Below are 23,510 nucleotides of genomic sequence, written 5' to 3'. Positions count from 1 at the left end.
TATGTATTTTATTTTCTACCATGGGCTGTAAACCAAGCCAGATGAAGAATCCTGGGCCTCAATTCTGAAAATTTTACTTACGACAAACAATAAAGATTGAAATATGGTTGGACATCTATGTATCAGCTTTCAAGAAATAAAACCACATAATTAAAAGAATAATATTTGTTTATTTCATCTGACAAAGAAACATCGCGATTTCTATGAGCTACTTTTAAACAATTACATATTCTTACGCGAAATAAATAATCACAATCTGTAGAGAAATGTTTTTATAGGCTGAACGGCTATGGAAGTAGATCGTTTATGGCATATCAGACGCAGAGACAATTTTGAGAAAAAATAAGAAAAAAAGAATATTTTATCCTTACGTCCAATACACTAAGGTAATAGGTACAATTATGAGTAAGTTAGAGTGAAAAAAATAAAAAAAATCTTATAGTATAAAATGTAATATATTTTCTCTTAAAAAGAAATCGACGATACACGTACCTAAATCACAAAAAAATAACCAGTTTGAACTAAAACTATTCGAGAACGTATCATACAGAGTATATAAATATTAACACAAGATTTAAACTACATATAATAAATGCTTGATCTTTAAAATTAACATTATCGTTAATCTTAACTTAAAGTTTTGTGTGATACTTTTTTAAACTATCAACGTAAAACGTCGCTTGGAATTATAGTGTGCGTCGGAACAGCGGGTTTACACTTGCAATCTGAAATTCCGCTATTCTAATAGACACTAATTTTAGATATTGCCGCTTTTTGTGGAAGAGAAATAAGTTAATCTTCTGTGAACAGTATTAGCGATTTTTCTGATGTCATACAAAAAGCGAAAACATCAAATTCAAGCGACAGAAAATAATGTTCTCTTGGAACAAAAATACATGCTAATATTGAACTAAAAGTAATCGTCTGTTAGGAACATACTTATAACTACTAAAATCACTATTTACATCCTGTCTTTAATTGCAAAAAAAATATTGTCATACGCCCAATGTCATTTTGAAAACAGATACCATTTTATTTTTGGGTAAAACCAAATAATATCCATCTTTTTTTTCGTAACAATCTATGGAATATTATAATATTATCTAATTTAATGCAAGTGAGGACTATTAGAGCGCATGACGAAATTTAAAAAATCACTAACATACAAAAATCACTAAAATGGAAATCGCTCGCTTTGCGCAAACGCTTGCGTAAACATAATTCTAAATGTATATTAATAATTACTTAATATACAAATAATATAAAAGTTTTTGTGATTTTTTATAGATATTACATATTAATATTTTATGGCATTTTTCTTGAGCGCAATTTGTGATGGGCTATGTTTATGATTTTTTTAATGAGTCTACAATAGGTAGCATTTTATTTTACTTAAATATGATATATTGGCGAACCTAGAACGGTATCTATTGAAAATCTTGAGTTTATTCGTAGATCTAATACATATTCGAGGTATGTTTAAAATGAAGGAATTCTTTAATGTCTTATTTATTGAATCTTCATGAATTATATTGTGATGAAATTGTAGCGAAGGCGGTTTTATATTAATACTAGCTTTGTGATGTAGTAATTAATTTTTAAAAGAGGAATAATAGGCCGTATTGTGACACTCGCACACAACCTACACTTTAAATTGGAATGCATATACAATTGGGTCCTTCACTACAACAATGAAAATGATATCATTATTAAAACTTAACAATTCATTTAAAAAGTCAACTTTCAACGCGCTAAAGAGCGAAAATGCTAAAAAACTTCTCCAATACAATGGAGCTGATATTTTATTACAAAAATGAACACTGACAGTCTGATCACAACGCTTGTTACGATTCGGACGCCTAGATGGCGCCACACACACATTGAAAAAATCCAAATACTAGAATTTTACCATTCACATAGAACTATACTTAAATCACGGAGGAAGGAAGATAGCGGAGATGCCATAAGGAAGATAGGTCAGGCGCCTTCTTGTAGGTCAAGCAACGTGCGGTAGGCGCGATAGTTACAAGAAGTAACGAGGTTCGGGTTCATTGTCAAACTAAAACCAATCTGTCAAAGATTGGTCTTGATTGATTGGTGAAGAAGGCGTATGCTGGCGGAGCCAGTAACGTTTCTCGTCCCACGAACACCCGCATTTTGGAATTTCTTAGGAGATTTTGCGTTATGACATCTCCGCTAGTCATTTTGTTCTCCATTACATACAAATACAAAAATGATACATAATATCACTGACAACATTCAAAAAACTTGGAAATATCCAATTCAAAGACTGTAAAGTTTAATTTCACACAACACTTAGATACATACTCGAGATATGCCAGTGCAAATCTTCAAGTCCACACATTATCATACAATGCTAGTTAAGGCCATCCATTTCCAGTCCATTTCACGTCAGTGCTTTACAATACTAATATTTAACGGCTTTATACATAAAAGGCCATGGTGGGCAATATAAACAACATCCTCCTTTTTGGGAAGTCAGTTAAAAATTACCTCAAAACAGAGGAGTCAATGTGACCATTGCAAAAAAAAATGTTGAAGTAAAAATGTTGCTAGTTGTAAAAAAGATTTGTGCTAAGATATGGTTGAGATTATTTTCAGACAAATTAACTGTAGGTAAGATTAAATTATCGTAATAAACAATTGTTGGAGTATATTTAAACATTAAAATAATAGAGAAAACTTATAAAACAATTAGCTACTTGATATGCATAACACTGTTTAGTAAAAATGTCTTTTTGCTCAGATCTTATGACAAATAGAACATATTACATATTTTACGATACACTGAGTATATTATCAAGCATTTTTTGCTTTAACAAGGTCTATTCCTATTCGTCCCACTACCTTCATCCCACTGGTGGTTTCCTTTTATAGTACTAACATGGGACAAATACGGTGGGTGTACATAAGAATATATCAATGTATTGTAAAATACTAAATACATCCTATTTGTCAGCTTTATAATAATTCAGATATGAACTTAAGGGATTTTTAAAGTATGAATAAGATTCTGATAGAGATAACAAAATAAGATGTGATGAAAAATTACAGAAACAAAAGTTATTGTGATGTATTAACTAGTAAATGTTTCTTTGTGATAAAATAATGGCAGTGAAATAATGACTACAGAGACAAATGACATAAAGAAAAATGCTAAAGGAATTTCTACTTACGGTACCTAGTTTTAAGGTACAATATTCGTTGTTCATGCAGACAGTACAATCTATATTATAGTAAATCAAAGAAAAAATATGAAATACATAGATCTTTCAGCTTAATATAGTATACAAATAATTCAGATTTCTAGTAGAGATTTTAGTTTTTAATATTTTAATTTTTCTGGACGCTATTGTTCATAATAACTGGACAATCCGATTAACTGTTATCGATTGTCGAGTTAGAAAAAAAACTAGTTTTTTTTTTTTAATAATAGCGCTAATTATGGCCATATCTTTAAAAAAATCTTATCTTATATTAATGCAAATGTAGCATCTATTGCAAAATTCTTAAGTAGAGTATTTTTCGCTAAAAACATGGTATTTCACGACCGCAAGTTGCAATTTGAACCTTATACCGTTGTAATAAGGTACGAAATTGTGACCGTGGAATACAATATTTTTGTATAGCGTTCGGGCAAGTAATTGACTATCGTCGACTACAGCTGAGAAATCATTACCCTCCTTGATGCAGGAGGGTAAAGTAATCTTAATATATCTGTTTATAGCTAATGCTATATGCTATCTGATCACATACATTTTAATAATAGAAACAGCATTGAAGGAACCTCCCTAGAAGACTTTTAACCAACATTTTGTATACTTAACAAATTTTTAAGTTGAAAAATATAAAGCTAATGGAATTGTGATGGTTTAGCTTATATACTGTTGTAAAAAATTATACATACAGAATAATACCATCACACATACAGATTATTGATCTGTGGTACACAGTGGTATTATATATATAGAATAAATATACCAAATGATTATTGATCAGTGGTACACAGTGGTACAAAAGTTTTATCTCACGACAACGTATGAGCCATACTTGCATATTGTCATTGTTTGACTTGGCTACTCGACCACTACTGAGTCGTCCAAGTAAATATGCTGATTTTGTTTGCTTTTTGCGAACTGAGGAGTTTAAACTAGAGTGTAAACTACGTATATGTTTAGCAAACCTTCGACATAAGGTTCTCCAGCCTTCTAAAGAGGTTGTAATCCAGAGTAAAGTATATGTGATGATGTGTCAGACGCCGAGCACGGCGACGCTGGGCGGCGGCTGTCACGCGCGGCCTGGCTTCTCGCCCATACGCTTCGCTAGCTCCGAGATCAGCTCTCTGCGGACAGAAACATTATATTTATTTGTACGAATAGGTATAGAAAGGAAGGTTATTTTGAGATTATCAACCGGAGCCACTGTATGCCCATATTTATATACACATAAGGGCGAGGGAAGGTAACAAATAGAAATACGCAAACGCGCAATTTGACCTTTGATCGATCGATGCTGGCTGTATGTGACAGTAATTAGCCACGGTTGTTGCTTTAGAAAGTGAAAGTCGATTTCCACTTTGTCGCTCTATTGCACTTTTACGACGGTCTTTGAACTTTAAAAAGGGAAACTTCTTTATACTGGTCGACTCCACTGGCATGTGTTCCCTTCAAGACTTGACATTTTAGAAATGGTTGCAGGCAATTTGTTACTGCTAAACCTCATCTTGACAGGTCACATTTTATCCAACTGCGCGTTGAGTCAAAATCCCCCCAGTTTCTCGGAGCCAGCAGTCCAGCAGTGGACGTCTTTCGGCTGTCACGATGGGCCCTTATCTGAAGTTATAAGCCCATACCTGTATATGAGCGGGTCCATGTTCCGCGCCAGCATGTACAGCAGCCACCAGTCGCCGATGTCGGTGCGGCGGGAGACGAGCTTGGCGGTCTCCATGGCGATGGTGCGCGAGCGAGCGTGCAGGAGACGCGGCCGGATCGATGGCATGAAGATTATTACTAGTCTGGAATAGAGTAAACAGTTTGAGTTAAACAAAAGTTATTAAAAATCTGAGCAAAATAAATTATAATAGAATCCTCATCATAGTCACTACCAGTTTATTTGACATCCGTTGATGTACAAACAAATAAATATTGATTCTCTGTTTAAACGTACTACTTGCCCTAGCTTTTGATAAGGACTATATTTTTATTGAAGGTCTAAAGTTATTTAAATATGGGACACACATACAGGCCCAAGGTATGCCATATTGACCAGAAATAAACTAATAAGCCGTTGATGGCAATGAATTACATTGAGTTATACAATCCCGACTATATTCATGTATTTATTAATCACATACATCTTTTGCCCAATACAACAGTGGTTTAAACGAATCTCATATTATTAGGTACGGTCAACTATTTTGGAACTTTTGCAGTTCAAAAAGATACTAAATTCAATCGTAATTCAATTGTTTCAACTAAGTAAAATAAGATAAAATGACCTCTTTCCCACATAACACCACGTTTAACCATAATTACCGTTCTATCTATCCCCTCGTTATGCAGGTATGCGCAAGCGCCGAACACTGATAAGGCACAAACTGTCGCTCCAATATGATGTATCGAGTGTTTGTTTATTAAGTAAAGTCGAGATTTTCGTTAAATGTCACGTTTCGGAGTCGGTTATGGATTCGGCCTAGATTTTGCTACAATTTTACGGTGTATTGTGATTATTTAAAGATATTAATGGCAACTCATATTTATTAAAACCTTTAGCAATAGTTATTTATTTAACTTATATGTGTCTTTCATACTAAAACTGCTATTGTCTTTTCATTAAACTCGGCAGTTAAGTATATAGCTTTATATGAGCTATGAGGCTACTCTTATCCGGGTGCGGGAAGCTGTTCCCTCAGGGCCTGACTGTAATTGAAACAGTTCTATTTTTGAAAACTTGTAAATGGCTTTCGAGTGTCATACTATTTCTTTCATATTGTTTTTTCTAGCTGTAAGTTTTCCGAAAATGTAAAAGAGAAATGGATAAAAACAGTACCATGATTTCGAATGCAATCAAATCTATTCGTCAAACAAGAGCGGCTATTATAAACCCTTTTGCTTATTAAGAAGTCCTCACCTGTATATAACAAGTAGGGTCAGCACCACAGCCAGGATGATGTACCAGAACCACAGGAAGATATACGTCTTCTCATTGACGATGTTCAGCGGCAGTATACACAGACTGTCGTGCGTCTGTATGCTGCCCGATGCACCGAACTTGTGGAACGTGCACTTTGTGATGCGAGGGAATATGTAGATCATTGGGTCGTATCTAGAATGAGAAAAAGGACTATTAAATGGAATATTAAATGGACTGGTTTGTAGGCTTTGCTAGCTGATAAGAGGAGTTCCTGGTTGCAGAGTTGTTGAAAAATGTTGGGGTCGGCTTCCCAGTCTAATCAGATATAGCTAAGTAAGTACCAGTGATTTACATAGAGTGAATGCCTATATGACGTCATCAGCCTGGGTAATCTGATAAGACCTGAGTCGTCAGGCTTTCTGACTTCTGACTACCCGTAACAACTGTCAGATGTTCAAATGACAGCCAGGATCAGAACTCGACATGACAAGCGACTCATCCCCTTCATTCACCCTTTTAAACAAACATCGTCAAGTCTCCCATACCTCTCTTCCTGCGGCACCTCACTGTACCCGAGGACCCTGGTGCCGTACGAGAAGAACTCGCCGTTGAAGAAGGCGTTCATCATCCACAGCTGCAGCACGATGTTGATGAGGCACAGCAGCTCGCAGCCCCAGTACCGTAGCGCGTATAGCTTGTGCGTCTGGAAAGGGGAAAGTAGGAGATTAGATTCTGGAAAGTTCTATGGAGTCAATTGTTTGAGGGAGTACTATAATTTCGAAGAGTCAATCCTATATTGACCTTGTTGCATTCTGCAAGTTTTCATAGGGAGTGACTTCAAGGTTGCCGACCAGCAGTTAATGCAGATTGCTCAGGACTGAGAGAGACTGTCTGCTTAGAACTTTGAGGACAACCGCCAATGGACGTCTTTCGGTTGAAACGACGACTTGAGTTTGTTCCTTTTGGTTTTACACTTAAGTGTTACATGTATTTACGGCATGTCCGCCTTTGTAATATTTAATTACGTCGCAAAAAGTTTAAATAAATAAGTATACAAATTGGTAAATAGCCTCGATGTTTGAGCATCTATCCTATTATGATGTTATCATTGGAATTCCTGAATCATTTCATATCAGCAAAATATCCCTTCCAATTTTATAATGTGATTAAATGACCCTAATGACACTTTGCTGTTGAATCGAATATAAATATTTGTTTTGGATAATTTATCTAAGTTTTCAAGTACTTTATTTATGTCGTTTTATTGGTTCGTGTTTGTCCGGATGTGATTATCCATGTCCATTTAATACTAGATACGCATTTTCAAATGAAATAGCATATTTTTGTTTGAGTAATAGGCATGGCATAAGTACCTGTCTATCGTGGTACATCTACATTGTATAATATCATATACGTCCCCTAAAAACGTGAACTTAAAAAAAAGCACATGCCTTCGGAACTTCTCTTGCAATGAAGGCTTAATTTAGAATTTAGATTTCCCTAAGCTTATCTACTACATACGTGCCGAAGAAACTTCACCATTGATGAGCAATGTCAGAATCCTTCTCAAGTAGCTTTCGCAAAGAATCCCCATCAGGGTACATCAAATGATGTAAAATAATGAAAGACATTCCTCAAGATATACATAATAAAATACCAAGTTATCACACAATACTCTTCTCTCAGTATAAATGTATAAACACGTGAATGCACTGGTGGTGGGTATTAAAATTCCTTACGTGTGTACAGTGGTTTATGAAGACCCGACGTCGATGCACTGTGCTGCACTCAGTACAATGCTTAATGAGGTTTTTATACGAGAATTTAAATTAAGCTGGGGAGTTATTTTATATATTTGTCGTTGAATTTGAATTTTAGTCACTTCTAGGACTTCGAAGATATTAAATAAAAAAAATACAAACCAAATTGAGAAACTTATACTTTTTTGGGAATTCGGTCAGCATTTTTTTATGTAACGGCGTAACACAATTGGTCTGGATATAATTATTTTAACGCAGAAGAGTACCCAAATATAAAACCAGGTATGCTGCATTTCCATTAAAACCACGAGTGCAGCCATAGGCAAGTAGCTACTAAGCATGTGTTTAAAATTCTTACTAATCTCTCAAATAACGATTCCACATATTTCTTTTTAAACTTTCAAAAATGTGTGAGTGACATAATCTCCAAAACCACTCGACCGTTTGGATTATAAGCAGGCTCTTGAAAACGAGTGCGTTTACATCATTATGTCATTTTATCTCGAGTAGTTATTAGCGTATACTATTGACTTGTGTTTTACATTGAGAGGTATTTAACCTACTAAGATAGGAAATAGGCACTTCTCCTTTTTTAACTTTTTGGTCATTGGTCACCTTTTTTATGCTGTCGAATTATTTTAAACGTTAAAGTGTACACTTTACATACATAGATTATTTAATGATATGTTTTTGATCGTAATATTTCAAGTCCATGAGTAAGTCTAAATATTTTAACTATACGAGCTAGCCTCAGTTTCGCTTTTGGTACCATTTCTTTTACTTCAAATATGCTACACAGCATAGAATCTCCCTGCATCTTATCGGTATTTTCTGATTCAATAACGAGTAACAAAAATGTCACTACTTTAATATAATTGCATTATATACTACTTCCTCTTTCCTTCCTACTCTTATCAATACTATACTATAGGCACCCGCGGAAACAACGGACATCCATAACACAGTTACCCGGCATCCGATTACCAAGAACCGCTGGTACAAAATCAAAAGACTATTCATATTCATACACCCAGACTCGTGGGTGTTCTGTTTGGGTTACCAGGCTATCAAGAGTCTACTTACAAGCGAACCTTGTCACCCGAGCTCGATATGTCGTTATGATTATCTCTTCAATGGTCCAATTGAAGCGAACACAGGGTCCTATTGGAGATATAGCAGATAACGCTGCAATTAATGTATGAAATAGCTCTTTGTGAGGATAAGAGGGAAATGGAATGTGGCAGATGTTGATGGAATGGAGTGGAAAATGCTTTTGTGTTTGGTATGCAGTTATTCCTTTATCAGCAATTCCTTCCATTTACCTATATGATGCTTCGAGATAGAGGCTGTCCGAAGGAAGACGTCAAGTAATTTGCTAATTAAGTTTACCTATATGCGTCTAGGAGTAGTAACGTAATAAGTAGTACCTAACAATAAAATTATTATACATCGTAAATTTAATGTATGCCTAGGTTTACTGAGAAGCCTAAACAAAAGTTTATTTTGTTATAAAACCGCGTCGTAAACTTATCCATATTTATTTGTGGGCAGACAAAAGATGCGATATGCTAATACGACATCGGAAGCAATGAATATTCTTCCATTTGTGATGTGTCAAGGCAGACTATAAATATAGCTTGCTCATCTAACTGTTAATGAGTGTGTACGGATATTAAAATACCAAGTTTTGTATTGCAGGTTGCAGGCTTAAAATACTGTAATAACCAAAGTTTCGCAAATAAATATCTGAGATACGCTACCGCCGACTTTCCTAAAGCTTGACTTTTTATTTGGATTTCATTAAATTAACTCATTTGTCTGTAGGTATGTAAGTATAGACCAAAAAGTCCCGAGGATCATCCTTTCAGTGTACACATTTGGTAAGTCGGTCTGTCGGCGACCAAAAATGGGTTATTCCCGCTTGGTAACACCCTCTCGTCAACACTGTTGCCGATCGGGAAAAAAAAACTTGTTCGTTTTCAAACACAATACACTAGAACAGTGGTTCTTAACCGGTGGTCCGCGGACCACTGGTGGTCCCTGGAGGCATTCCAGGTGGTCCGCGAAGCCTTGCTTCGCGACGTTGCTATCCATCTTCCTTGACCAACAAAAAAAATTAAGGTTTGAAATGTAGCCCTTTTACATAATTTTGGTTCTGAGTCTTAAAAAATGATTAAAATTTCCCGCTCGCTTCGCTCGCGTATTTAGAATCTATATGCCCTCGTTTTTACATTTGTCAACACACAAAAAGTTAAGTACGTTTGGGCTATATTGTACGTAATTTTGGTTTTGAGTCTTAAATAATAATGAAAATTTCGCGCTCGCTTCGCTCGCGTATTCAGCAGTTCTATGCCCTCGTTTTTGCATTTGTCAACAAACAAAAACTTAAGTACGTTTGGGATACATTTTACGTTCGTACGAGTCCGAAAAAAATGTCGCGCTCGCTTCGCTCGCGCATTTGTAAGTACTGCTGAACCAAGAATTCTAAAGTTAGTAAAGAGAATGCAGTCACAAAAATCTCATAAATTAAAATCTGTCGCTTTTTAGCTCTTTGCTAAATAATAAAGAAATGAGTGCTAATTATAAAGTGTGCCCCAATGGGGTGGTCCGCGGCAAGCCAAACTTTTGGTAAAGTGGTCCCCCATGACAAAAAGGTTAAGAACCACTGCACTAAAAAATAAAAAAAGGCCTTATCATGTGCATAATAATCATTTTACACTTTGATAAGTAATAAAATTGTGTTCCCGAGCGGGAATTACCCGAAATAATAAGTAGCGTTCGTCAACACTGTGAAAGAACGAAACTTATTTCCCGATCGTGAACAGTGTTGACGAAAAGGTGTTACCGAGCGGGAATAACCCCCTAAATCCAGTTTTGATAATCGAAATATTAAGATATGGCAAGTAGAAAAACCCCATAAATAAATATAACGAACAATCAAACGTCAGTACACACAATTACATACTTACTGTTGACCTTCAAAAAGGTTCCGGCTAGTTATGTAACTAATGATGGAATAAGAAAAACCGCATCAAAAGGGCAACCATAAGCTCGTAAGGTCACCATGTTTCTATAGGTAACTCAATATCCCAACAAGATTTTTGTCTTAATGAGTTTGTATTTCTCTGCTGAAAGGAACACTTCAGAACTTTATCCCAATGTGGATGCTTGTAAGGAATGAACTAACTTACAGCAAGATTGCAGTGCTCCTTAAAATTGGAATTCTATGTTTAAACTTCGTCAATGATCATTATTTTTTTAGGTTCAAAGTAGTCACTTATAAACGTCAATCTAAAACATGGTGTTAACTGTAACTACTCTTTGCGAGCTCTATCATCAAAACAACAGGTATTTCATCATTATAAACCCACCATGGCTGACCGCCCAAGACTATAGGCAGTCGGGTACAAAGTACACAGGCCTGCAGGCTGTTGCATCAAGTTGCGTCACCTTTGCATCATGGCGCAGACGGTGTCAACGACAACTACCCATCAAATGTCAGACTGTCCTTAAAGATAATAGTTTCTTGATAGCCATTGGTTTTATACAGGGTTAACTATTAAGGAGACTCATACTAACACTGAGTCTGGATTTCCTTTGAGAGGAATAACTTTCCTATTTAGACAATACGGACTCTCGATGTCTAATTGTGTAGTAATAATTGATTCTATTCTTATAATAGTAGAATTATATATTAGATTTCAATTACCGAAAATTAAAAAGAAAAAATATTAATTTGTACGGTTTTCTAGATTTTATAAATTGCATAAGCCGGCTTTGACCAACCAGAAGTTATAAATCTGATTTACGGTTACATGCACATTGCAATATTTGCTATTCTACAGAGCAAATAATTCAAGCGAAATCATCGAAAATAACAATTGTAAGTGCAAAATCCCCCACCTGACAGGATCTACCCAATGAACATCACCGCGCTAGGGTGAGGCAAGGGGTCGGTCCGGCAGATGCACGGAACGAGACGAACCAACACCTGGCACTTTTTGTAAGCCCAGCAAATAATACTGTACTAGTTTCATCAGACATTTTGCTCTATTAAATGGTTATTTTGATGTCGCAAAGTATTTTTTTTTGTATGTGTTACTTTGGTATAATCATCTGCCAGTAACACCAACGTGGTTTAGCTCATCATTATAATCATATCATAGTTAAGTCTATTTCGCTATTTATAGGATTGTAGTGGTCTATTTTTAGTGTCATCATAACGGTACTTACAGTATTAATACAACATCTGTTCATACAATTAAATATCTGAAACGCAATGCCCTCTGCCACTTTCGGGTTGCTGCAGTTGCTTATACTTAGATGTAAGCATTAACTTGATAACTCTACAGTAATTGGTAAATTATTTCACCATTGCATTTTGTGAAGATCTAAATACTAGACGTGGTTATTATCATATAACTATGTAGATCGATGCCACGATAATGTCTACATAAACACGCACGTGCCCTCTAAACGTGCCTTAGTCTTGAATAATTCAAATTAATTCACTGAGTACCAAGACATGACATGTGAACATAAAAATGGGCTTATATCGAAACACTATCAAAATACGGACATCACAAACATTTTTTTTTTTGCTCACACCTCAATGTGTTCTTTACAAGAAAAATATTCCTTTTTCAAAGGTTCCTGGTCTTTGCTTCATCAGAATACCACGTGTGACCCAGCCCTGCGTAGCAGTTAACGACAAACAATCGAGCAACTCGACTCGGCTCGGCAATTAGGTACATCACTATGGTTTCACATCACTATCCCATTGTTGCTGACACACATGAAACCGACAAGCCAAGAGTATCATTACGCTTTCATAACATCCATGAATGGTTTTGCAATGGTGAAGGTATTTGTGTAGTCTGTTCAGGCTTTAATTTTGTAATGCTATGTTGTCGAACTCGAAAAATTGAGAATCTTCGAAAAATAAATAAAAGACATGTCTAAAAGATCATTTGAAATATGCCAATTTCTTTCCGAATTTACCTTTTCTGCATCTAATAAAATAATTACTGAATTATGCAGTCATTAGCTAATGAATTAAAATAAGAAATAACTGCATTAGCCCTAGGTCTACACTACAAGAGTATCTGATAAACAGATTCGGTTGACAAAACAGAATGCCATCTAAAAACTATCCTTGAAAGCATCTTCCTTGTTTGAATTCAACTATCCCTCGATATTTTTTTAACATTCCCCAAAAACCAGGTTCATGACCTAACAAAAACTTCAATCACAAGGATAAAATGAAACTTAAAGTACATAACATAAAGCGGTCATTGCACTAGGTGCCATTAATACGTAGTTGTCCGCTGAGCTATCGATCTTCACAAAAAACTGATCATAATCAACTGTTAGGAATATCCTGCAAAAACTCTCCTAACGTGATTAGATGAACTGCCTTTTTTGTTACAAGTAAAAAGTACCATTCACTGATTTGAAAATACCCGTATTATGAAAAACATTGTGATCCAGATTATTGTCGAACTAGGGATTGGTGCTATCTAGCTAAACTATACCAATATTTTGAAGAGGAGCAAGATTGTGCGTTTTGTAGGGGCTTATTTCTGGAACCACTTTGGAACATTTGTTTACCAGTTGCAAGCTAAAAATTAGTTTTGTACCAAAGCTTTTTAGCCCATTTTTTATGTTTGACGTAAGAGAACTTAGCATACCGTAAGTAGTATGCAGCAAAAAATATGTATTGGTCTATTGGTCAATGTTAGCTTCATTATAATACCAACAGAAACAAGCACTTGCGTACGCAAATGTATAATAAATTGCAATAAAAACTCTTCTAATAGTAAAACCAATTACGATTTATAATGAGCATACAGTATTACGTTGAAAATAACTTATTTTTGTTTATTTACTATGCAATTTAATTCTCGGTTTATCTCGTGGTTTTACTTGAAATCTCAGAGAACTTATTCACGTACCCGAAAAGCTCCTGTACCAGAAAGCCAAAAATATTTATCAGAGTTTTCGAAGAACTCTAATTTCTTAAATATCTTAAAACAGACTGGACAGGACACATGGATGGACTGGTTGCCACATGTTTTCGCCTCCAGCAAAGTTTTTGCGCGCCAACTGACTATCACTCAATGAAAACTGAACTTAAAACTATCGGGATACAAACGAAAGCTTGTTTAACACGGCGAAAATTAAACAACAAAATCTGCGTCGACCCTTTTTAAAATCTAATTGAGAAAGATTAAATCGGAAATAAGCAATGTGTACAAAGACAGATTTTATTACACAAGGAAGTGTGTTCTCATTCATATTTTGCTTTCGATCATGCGCCGTTTTCAGCAACATTTGGCAAATTGCACCTAATGAGGGGGTGATAAAGTGCAATATTGCCTGGAAGGTGCATCTACGTCTTATTTTTGATCTCCCTAACAGCAGGGGTCCGGATTGGGGCAGTTAATTCTCCTTGAACTTGAACAGAGGAAGTTGGGAAGGGAACAGAAATTGGGGACCGAGATATGTATGCAGGGGCACTGTGTACCTACCTACGTTATGTTTGGTTATTATGAATGAGAAACAATGTGCCAAAAACGCAAAGACTAATGATGACATATGTACACTTCTCAAAGTCGTAAGTTCTTGGAAAAGTATTTTTTATTGTAGAAGCGTCTGCATCGATGAATGATGGACTGCACTGAACCTTTTATGCCCTATTAAGTAGAGGTACGGGTCGTAAGTAGAACATTTTTTTAGGTCCATCGACAGCTTGACTGTGTCAAGGCAAACTATCCAGTTGACAACTGACAAATGCAATGAGACCCTTATATGATATGACGTACCCTTGCCTGTGTATAATTAATTTATTATTTGCTATTATATAAGTTTCTATATAGAAGTGGTCAAAGTGAGTTGTGATTAAATTAAATTGTGGTTTTAAAAGGATATCTAATGACGTAAATGCTTTAGTTAATTTATGCATTTTCCGTGATACAGTTCTGAAGTCATACTTACTTCTTGTTATGAGAGAAAATGCGTCAATAGTTACGTATGTTTAACTGAGTTGGTACCTACTTATGATCTAGATCACGCTTGTTTTTTCTATAAAGCTTATTTCCCCAATCCATAGGTAAACTTATTCACCACATATGCCGATCACGACCTCAAAAACCCTTTTGAAACCCTTCAGAAAATTGCATTTGATTAGCACACACAACACACAACTCTTTCATTATCTTCACAACTACCGATTAGTAAAAAACAAAATCAACTTCCCACGAGCACAGGCCTACAAGACCATTTAAAAACACATCAGAGTGCTAGCAGACCTTCCATCTAAGCTGGTACAAAAAGGGTGCCAAGCTGAGGAGTTCTCATTATATATTATCGCCGCGTCGCCCGGTAGCCGTCTCTCGAAGTACCGTTACAATAAGCTGCAGTCAAACCTGTTGAGTGACAGCCACCAAAAAAACCTGATGCTGGTGGAAAGTTCTAGAGTTTTTGGAACTGTTAGTTGGTTAATGCAGATTCTGGTTATTTGGTTATGATGGCTTTAACTCTAAACAGCTGTTGGCTACATTGTCAACTCCCACAAATTATGATAGCCATTCCACAAAGCCCGCGAAATAAGCAAACCACAAAGCAATTTTACCACAATCACATGACGTTCATTCATAGGAGTAAAGTACATACATAATAGTCATATATTTATGTCGGACATGAATGAAATCTTCATACTCCACCGCGCACGATTACTTCAATCTAAAATCGTACGAATGTCCCACGCGTATGTGAGGAATGTTAGCGTAAAATTCCAAGGCTAATTATGAAATATCTTTGATATGAAGAGTTTGATTTCATTCATTGATATAGCATTAGGAACTGGCTTCGAAATAATTTAGATTAAATTCAAATATTATGCTGAATAAGTATGTAACTAATAAAGAATCCGATGACTCAAGTATTACATTTTACGACATTTTTATTGAAAAAGGCTTGCATTAAAACTAAAAGCACTCTGCTTGTGGACTTTAATACTGAAATTAAAACAATTACAAAGAAACCATAACGCTTTGAGATTATGATCAGCAACACAAAGTTACACATGGACAAGAAATATACCAAAATGGGTACTCAAAATTTGAACAAGGTTGCAAATGCAAATTAATACAAAGAATCTGAATAAATATACCAAAAAAATGAGGAAATCGTAAGGATTACTCAAGATTTGCTTAAACATACGTCATTGTATGAATTGATGAGAATACTTGTATACATAGTTATATTCTAAGTTCAGTTCAAAGTATGGTAGGTAATTCAGAACATGTGTTACAGAAGTTTCTGGTTTCCCCACAGACACAACAAATGTTAAAAGGACAAGTGACTTAACAGATTTGTTTTATTTATGAGTTCAAGGAAGATCTGGCATCATGATTCTTGGGTTTTACTTAGTCTAATGTAAGATATCTAACTACTATGTAAAATATTATCACACAATACCGATAATCCGCTTTTGATTTCGTAATTCCGTATTCAGTTCAGAGAATTTTCCAGGCAACTTCTTTTGCTAGGATTTGACTCTTATATCCTTGTTTGTTAAAATACCGCTAAATACGCTAAATACGCTGCAACCGCAGCGGGAGGGGTAGACTTTTACTGACTAAAACCCATCACGTTCCTTTTGCAGCCCTTTGAGCAGTAAGGCCGTGATAACTCTTTTGCACAATCCTACAGACTATCTGAATCACGATTCCGCGCTAAGAATAAAAAGGTGTGATTTTTTAAACCATTAAAAACGTACGAATTTTATACATACGTGAGAATTACACCTCTATACTCGGTCACTAACCTAAAATAATCTGCCTACGTGCCACAACTCAGGAGAAACATATTTTGACAAAAACAAAATAGGTATTAAAACTGTTATTTCTCTGAATTACAATAATCCTTTTATGATTCATAATTGTATGATGTAACTTAAAGTTTCATGTACAAATATAGTTTTGCAACTTGGATTTTCCTCCCTGAGTCGACGAGAAACGGAACAATAAAATATATAGGTACCTGTTTTAAATTGTACTAAAGTAATAAACTGGTCATACTTTTAAGTGCAATGCATTTTAATTTGAACTAATAAAACGCTTCCGGGAAATAAAATTGATAACGTGATATAATTTAAATTACTTTAATTTGTATTGATAATGACTTCGAGGTTAACTTAGGCGACACTATTTTAGTCAGGAAATAGTACCCACACCTACACTTAAGAAATTATAGCACGAATTGCAAATCTTGTCCCCTATGCTTTCATAAACGTCTCCTAGCCATGAATCGGGCGTGTGGACATAAAAATTAAATGGCACGAAAATAAACCGAATTGAAAACCAACAATAACCCTTACAAATTCCAAAAACAATTAAATAAAGGACAACATAATTCAGCAACACTAAACAAAATCACAAGACAACCATATTGACACTGGCCAGGCTACATTATGCCAAAAGTACATAAAACCTCACTTCTAGGTGAACAATCGGCATACAGCCCACACCTGCGGTAGCCGAGACATCCGCCAGATGACAGGAAGCGGTCGCACTTGACACCTACACTGACACTTGTATGGGTTTATTTTGTAATGGGGATTTTATAGTACTGGTGTGCTTTTGATAATAGAATTTGGTTACAAAAGAAGCATGACCAAATGTATGGTTGAATCAGGTGGAAAAGAAAATCAGAGTTGGGAACAGGGCAAAAAGAAGAGGAGTCAAGGTTGCCTCGACATCCATCGGCATGTATCATTCTAACCACGTAGAAATACACAATAAGGTATTACATAATAAGATACGATTGCTGTTTCAATAATTTCAAAAACATGAACAAACAATCACCAGAGTTCTGTAAAAACTAGTATAGAAGTGTTGGAACCAGGACAGCTTTTTGATCCTCGAGGCATTGCTCTTATCAATCAATTAAGTAGGAAGATCATTTTTTGCAACCTGGTTTTTCCTCCTTCCATTAAATTTCTTCGAAACCGACCGATTACTATACGTTATAGGCTCCAGTGAATTTTTTCGGTGTCAATTATTTCTCCGAAAACGGCCTCGAAGCCTTTCAACTTATAATTTCCATTTAAACTTATTAGTCAGAACAAATTATAAGTAACAGGAAATGTTATCAATAAAAGCCTAGCTAGTTTCAAAACCACACAGTTGAATTAATTTATTGGGTCTAATTACGAAATGAAATCATACACATTTTTATTAAAAAAGAGAATTCAAATTATTATCCTGCGTCGAAAACCGATTACATACAAAATCATATGATTTGGGTTTAGTTTACCATTTATAGTTTTACTACATAAGCTTCCAAGCTTCATAATAATCATAATTGAAATAGAATAGGACCACATCTACAACAACTAAGTACGCTACAAACCGGAAAAGTAACTTCGGAGAAGGTATTTAACGCAAAAAATCTCTACACCATCCAATACTGGCTAGCATTTACTCACAAACAAACGCTTAGAAGATAAGCGTCGATGTACAGACGACAGTTAAGTTATTGCGTAAGAACGAGCAATGAACGAGGTATGGGCAATGACCGCGTAGAAAAAATTGGTTGAATCGGTTTGTCGCTGGCCTGATCGACTGTCACGATCTCAAGCCAAGTCACGGTCTATTGCAAGCGAGAAAGCGACACGACGCACACAATAGATAAGGCTGACAAATTAAATTTTGAAGCCCTTAGTGAACTTGAGGAGAAAAAAATTTAATGGTAAGCATCTGATGTAATTGTTGTGAAATTCTTGCAATATCAGAAAGAAGGAGTCAGGATTTTTTGGCACAGTCACGTATTTCAGACACAAATCTGTCCAGAACTTCGTAAAGAAAACCAAACTTAGCAACCTAGGAAATAAAGCACGTTTACACAAATTAGCAAAATTCGACAAAGAAGTCACAGGTCTAACTAAGGCACGAGGAAATAAAAACATGGTAACCGTTAACAGTACATGTAAACATATGTTCTAAGATCTAGGTCAAGTTCATTAGCATATCCCCTATAATGAATAAAACATGTCGCCCAAAAAAGCAGACTGATACGATGCAAAGGCTAATTAAATTGGGCGTCTAGACTGCGTGAATCATTGCTCAGAGTCCCATTCAGCAAATGGATGTTGGAAAAGTGTTGGGTGATACTGCTATAGGGATTTTGGAATTTGGCTAATGAGAAGATGGGATGCAATTTATATCGTCAGAGTTAAAAGTAGTAGAAACTTTAGTCTGACAAGCAGTCTTAACAAGGGGTATTGGTAGCCCGGGTAAGGTGAGTCCGGGTTGAAGGGGTCAGATAGGCACTCCATGTAAAACCCTCGTACTCAGCTGCATACAGTTATCCTGGAAGCCGACCCTAAAATAGTTGAGAAAAGGCTAGGCCGATGATGATGAGTTGCAATTTATTTCGTCAGAATTAAAGGTAGAGAAACGTGAGTAATCTTAACAGGTGCACAGGCTTTTGTATAAAGTTTGTTATGTATCATGTTAAGTTGTCTTTCCTCGTAGTGTAAAAACTTGATAAAAAGCCGCGAGTCATTCATGTGTGGTAAAAATATTGCACGATGACAGACGCTTTTAGAATGGCTAATTTAGTGCTGTTTGTTGTCCATAAGAAATATGTACGCTTGATTTACTTGATGCATTTTATTTGCCCGTATAAATTCTAGGGCAGATTTTTTCAATTTTTTTTTAACAAAAATAGACTGAATTCAATATAGACAGTCAAAATACAGACATTCCGAACGAGTTTAAAGAATTTGCTTCAATGAAGCTTTAAGTCAATAAAACTTGTGATATGTCAGTTGGTTTACTGAAGAAACTCTAGTGTCATTTGTACTGTTTAGAAACTCTTAGAAGTTATTAAGTCCAATTCCGTGGACTTCAACAATACGGCCACAAGAAAGTCCCCAGCGACTCACGCGCAGCGTTCGCCCATCGAATGCCAATTACAGGCGGGCCGGGAATGCATTGTGTATACAGGACACGATTCGACAGGAACAAGGTTCAGTTCCCAGAGGCGGACAGAAGCCGTTGGTTACGAATATTAAATAGGAACTGCAAGTTTTTGATAAGTCCTTGAAATGTTCATATTATGTTCATTGATCAGAATAAAGCTGATGTCAAACCAGACATTGTAGAATGACCCAGTTGCAACAACGGTCCACGCTCAGCTGAAGCATTTTGCACCTATCTTACTATGAAAACAACTACACAATTAAAATTGACCTCCTATGTTTCACTAGGCACAGTTTCTTCGGCAAAAATACGGTTTTTCAAACTTTACAGTTACGCAGTGACTCGGCACTTAACTTTGGGGCAATGAGTCAGTGTGTGACTAATTTCCCTAAACCACTAACTTTATATTACGCAAAGGAAAGACCAATGAAATATTTTGTACGCAGTCACACATAAATTGATATAGTTTTTGTTATAAAATGGTAGACTATACCCTTGAATATATGTATATTCCTGTACTTTGATCCTGCGTAAGCGATTATTGCGCAATCTATATTTAATCTAAGTAAAACATTCACGGTTATTGAACCAGTAGAGGTCTGATGAAGGTCACAAAAGGATTTGGATTACCAACTGCTTGGCATTTTGCAATCCTGAGATCATTTTGACGGTGCTACTTAGGCCTTTGAGACCCCACTTTCAGAATCTGATTTTTACCGCTTTATTTTAAAGAATCAATTATTTTAAAGAGCAAGATAAAACTACAGAGTAATAAGGAATGACAATAGCTATCTCTTTCCAATATTTGAATAACATAGAAACAATCTTGTTCCACTAAATATTAAAAAAAATTAGCAACATACCCTTTCATGCCTGATGAGGTATTCGATGAGGACATCTTTCTTCTTCTCCTTCTCATCAGGGTGACAGATGCCAATGTTGAGCCCCATCACGAGGGTCCTCAGAAGACCTCCCTCGAAGGCATCCCATAGGAACTTGGGTGTGTAGCACATTATGGCCTGAAAGAGAATATAGGTTTTAATTTGTGTTGAGGATTGGTATCACAGATACACAAGAGATTTTATCCAAAAGCTTTTAACGTAAAACTTACAAGAAAAAATGGCGAATTCATGTCTACAGTTTCATGTAATTCAGAAAATATGGTTCATCTTTTGCCATATTTGAGAAAAACCCATTCAGCAGTTATATCTCGAAGATACACTTTTGCATACTACATTATAAGCAACACAATTTTGCATCCCATGACTCACTGACACGGTAGGACTGTCCGTACATTGGTGTATGTATCAAAACAAAGGCATGTCATTGTCACTATTAGCGCAACAACTAGACCGAAAGAGCAACAGCCTATACATTAGCTGATCACGATTCTAACAGACATGTCTGCAAATATTTCAAACAATTGAGTGTCAATTATCACATCTCGTCATTTGTTTTATATTCTGATTCTGACGAGAATATTGGCGTTCCCACGGATATGCAGGTCAGCTCGGCAGTGTGAATGATGCTGTCACGGTATATAGGTGAGAAGAATTGCAGTTTCAATCAAAAAGTCAGTTGTTCCGGTGATGTTGACTGAATGTATGGTCTTATTTTTGTACAATAATGTATGAGTAATACGGAAAATATTAAATACAATACCTACTTAGATACCATCATTGGAGGCTTATTTCAGGCTGAACATATTTTTAATGCAGAGGATTGGCTGGGCACCGGGCAGTTTCAAAGTTTACTAGAAAACCTCTATGTCAACTGAGGATATTGTAGAATGCGCAGTCATCGACATAAGTCTGAGTCTTATCAACATTCCAGCTATTTCAAAGGTCTAAAGATAAACCTCAAACGAGCATTTAAAGTGAGCACTAAAATAATGAAGTGTACAGAGAGGATCTCTTGTAATTCCTCTGTACAATGGACCACATTCAAGACGCCATCTGCAGTCTTCATTGTCACACCTGCTTAGAACAGTTACACAGACGATCTTCGAACTAAACAAGTTAGCCACGCCGCTGTTATTACTACAACTTACAATAAACTCAGCTAAATGTTTATAAAACAATTGTTAGAACAAAGATTCTGTCTACGCGATAAGTATAGGCTTGGAAGATGTTATTGTATGTAGCTGCTTCAAGAGGATCTACTATCATCCTATTTTTCCTATCTATAAAACTATGATATTTTGGAAAGGTAAGCCTATATTAATTACGGTATGGTACCATTTTATAGGCAAGAAGAAGAATATCTGATTCTTACACGTAAGACTGTTGTTAGAATCTTATCTATGAGGGTTGAGTGATGACACCAATCATGTTTTCAATTAGGCATCATCATCATTCTTTTCAATTCGTGATTTATGATTAATTCTTTTGACGGACAGAATCGTCATTTCCTATAGAAACAATAGGAAAATAGCAACAATTATATAGCGACCACCTTCAAACTTGATTTCTGTCACCTTGTTCATCATTTCATCACCAATAGCAGTAATTAGCTGTTTTCCTTTATTGTCATAATAAATTGGACTGATTTATTTAATTACGATAAACTTGAACGACTGCGGGATTGTCCGAAAGAGATTGGACGGCCCTAGGTGACCTAAGGCATCATGAAATCACAGTACGTTGATTTTATAAACGTGAAGTTTATTTTATAAGGATGTTTCTCATTCACGTAAAAACATTGAACGGATTTCGATGACCCTCACAGTAATACCTATAGGTTATGCATCACACCATCATTAAGTATCAAGATTAGTGCAATAAGCTAAGCCTGTAGTGTAAGATGTATGTTTGTTAGTTAAAAAAGAAATATGTACAAATATGTCAAGGTAGTTCCCTCAGGACACATGTACAACCGCGAGCATGAGTTTTTGATAAATTGGAAACAGACTTTAACTGTACATTTCATTGACACCTCGTGATTAAGCTATTAGATACATTTGGTCGGCGTCGGCGCAGGTGGCCATATTTGGGTAAGTAGTGTACGACTCAATACAGTTTACTGGCAGTAGGCCATATACGGTCGTAGGCCTTGCACCGGTTCAACTGCTAATTGAGATTCTTACTCTGTCATGGTGGGTCAGAAATTGTGTCGGAATTTACGGTTTTATTTAACTTTAACTTTTTTTTAGTATGTAATTCAAAATGATACATGGAAGATCCTAGAAAAAAGGTACGAATATTGAAATGGATTTCCTAATAAAATATTCACTCTTGCGCGGTTAGGCTTAATTTTCAGAATAGGATACTGTCTGTGGCAACCCTGTTGACAAGACGTCAACAAAACTTCTCCCAATTAATTAATTTAATTTAAATATAATTTTAGTGTTATTTATATAACTTATAATATTAATTCGCAATAATAACAAAATCTTATTGCTGGGACGGTAAATTTTGTGATATAATTGTGTTTTTACTGTGTAATTATAAATAACCAAATCTCGACCTGTCAAAGTTCGAAACTTGGTAACGATCTTTGAAAGTTTTGAATTAAAGTGCATTGTCATCGTGAAATCCTGTAAGTACTATCTTTTTCAACTTTATTTATTACTGAGAACTCCTATTCTTCATCAGTGATTACTGGAGAA

The 23,510-nt window shown here is 35.7% G+C and overlaps 1 protein-coding gene across 2 annotated transcripts in view; it reads right to left on the bottom strand.

Moving 5' to 3' along the window:
- Nucleotides 1–150: 150 nt before the first annotated feature.
- The window catches only part of LOC110374638 (innexin inx1), a 56,070-nt gene continuing 32,710 nt past the window's right edge, over nt 151–23,510 (bottom strand). For both annotated transcript variants that reach the window (XM_021332435.3, XM_021332436.3), the window contains exons 4-8: nt 20,767–20,922; nt 6,699–6,856; nt 6,151–6,345; nt 4,874–5,035; nt 151–4,363 (exon numbers count right to left, since the gene is read on the bottom strand). In XM_021332435.3, coding sequence (XP_021188110.1) covers nt 4,309–4,363; nt 4,874–5,035; nt 6,151–6,345; nt 6,699–6,856; nt 20,767–20,922 — 726 coding nt within the window. In that variant the 3' untranslated portion in view covers nt 151–4,308. The remainder of the gene's footprint in view (nt 4,364–4,873; nt 5,036–6,150; nt 6,346–6,698; nt 6,857–20,766; nt 20,923–23,510) is intronic.

This window comes from Helicoverpa armigera, chromosome 5 (genome assembly GCF_030705265.1).
Source record: "Helicoverpa armigera isolate CAAS_96S chromosome 5, ASM3070526v1, whole genome shotgun sequence".
NCBI lineage: Eukaryota > Metazoa > Arthropoda > Insecta > Lepidoptera > Noctuidae > Helicoverpa > Helicoverpa armigera.
The sequence above is the reverse complement of the archived record's forward strand: the minus strand, read 5'-3'. Positions and strand labels throughout refer to the sequence as shown.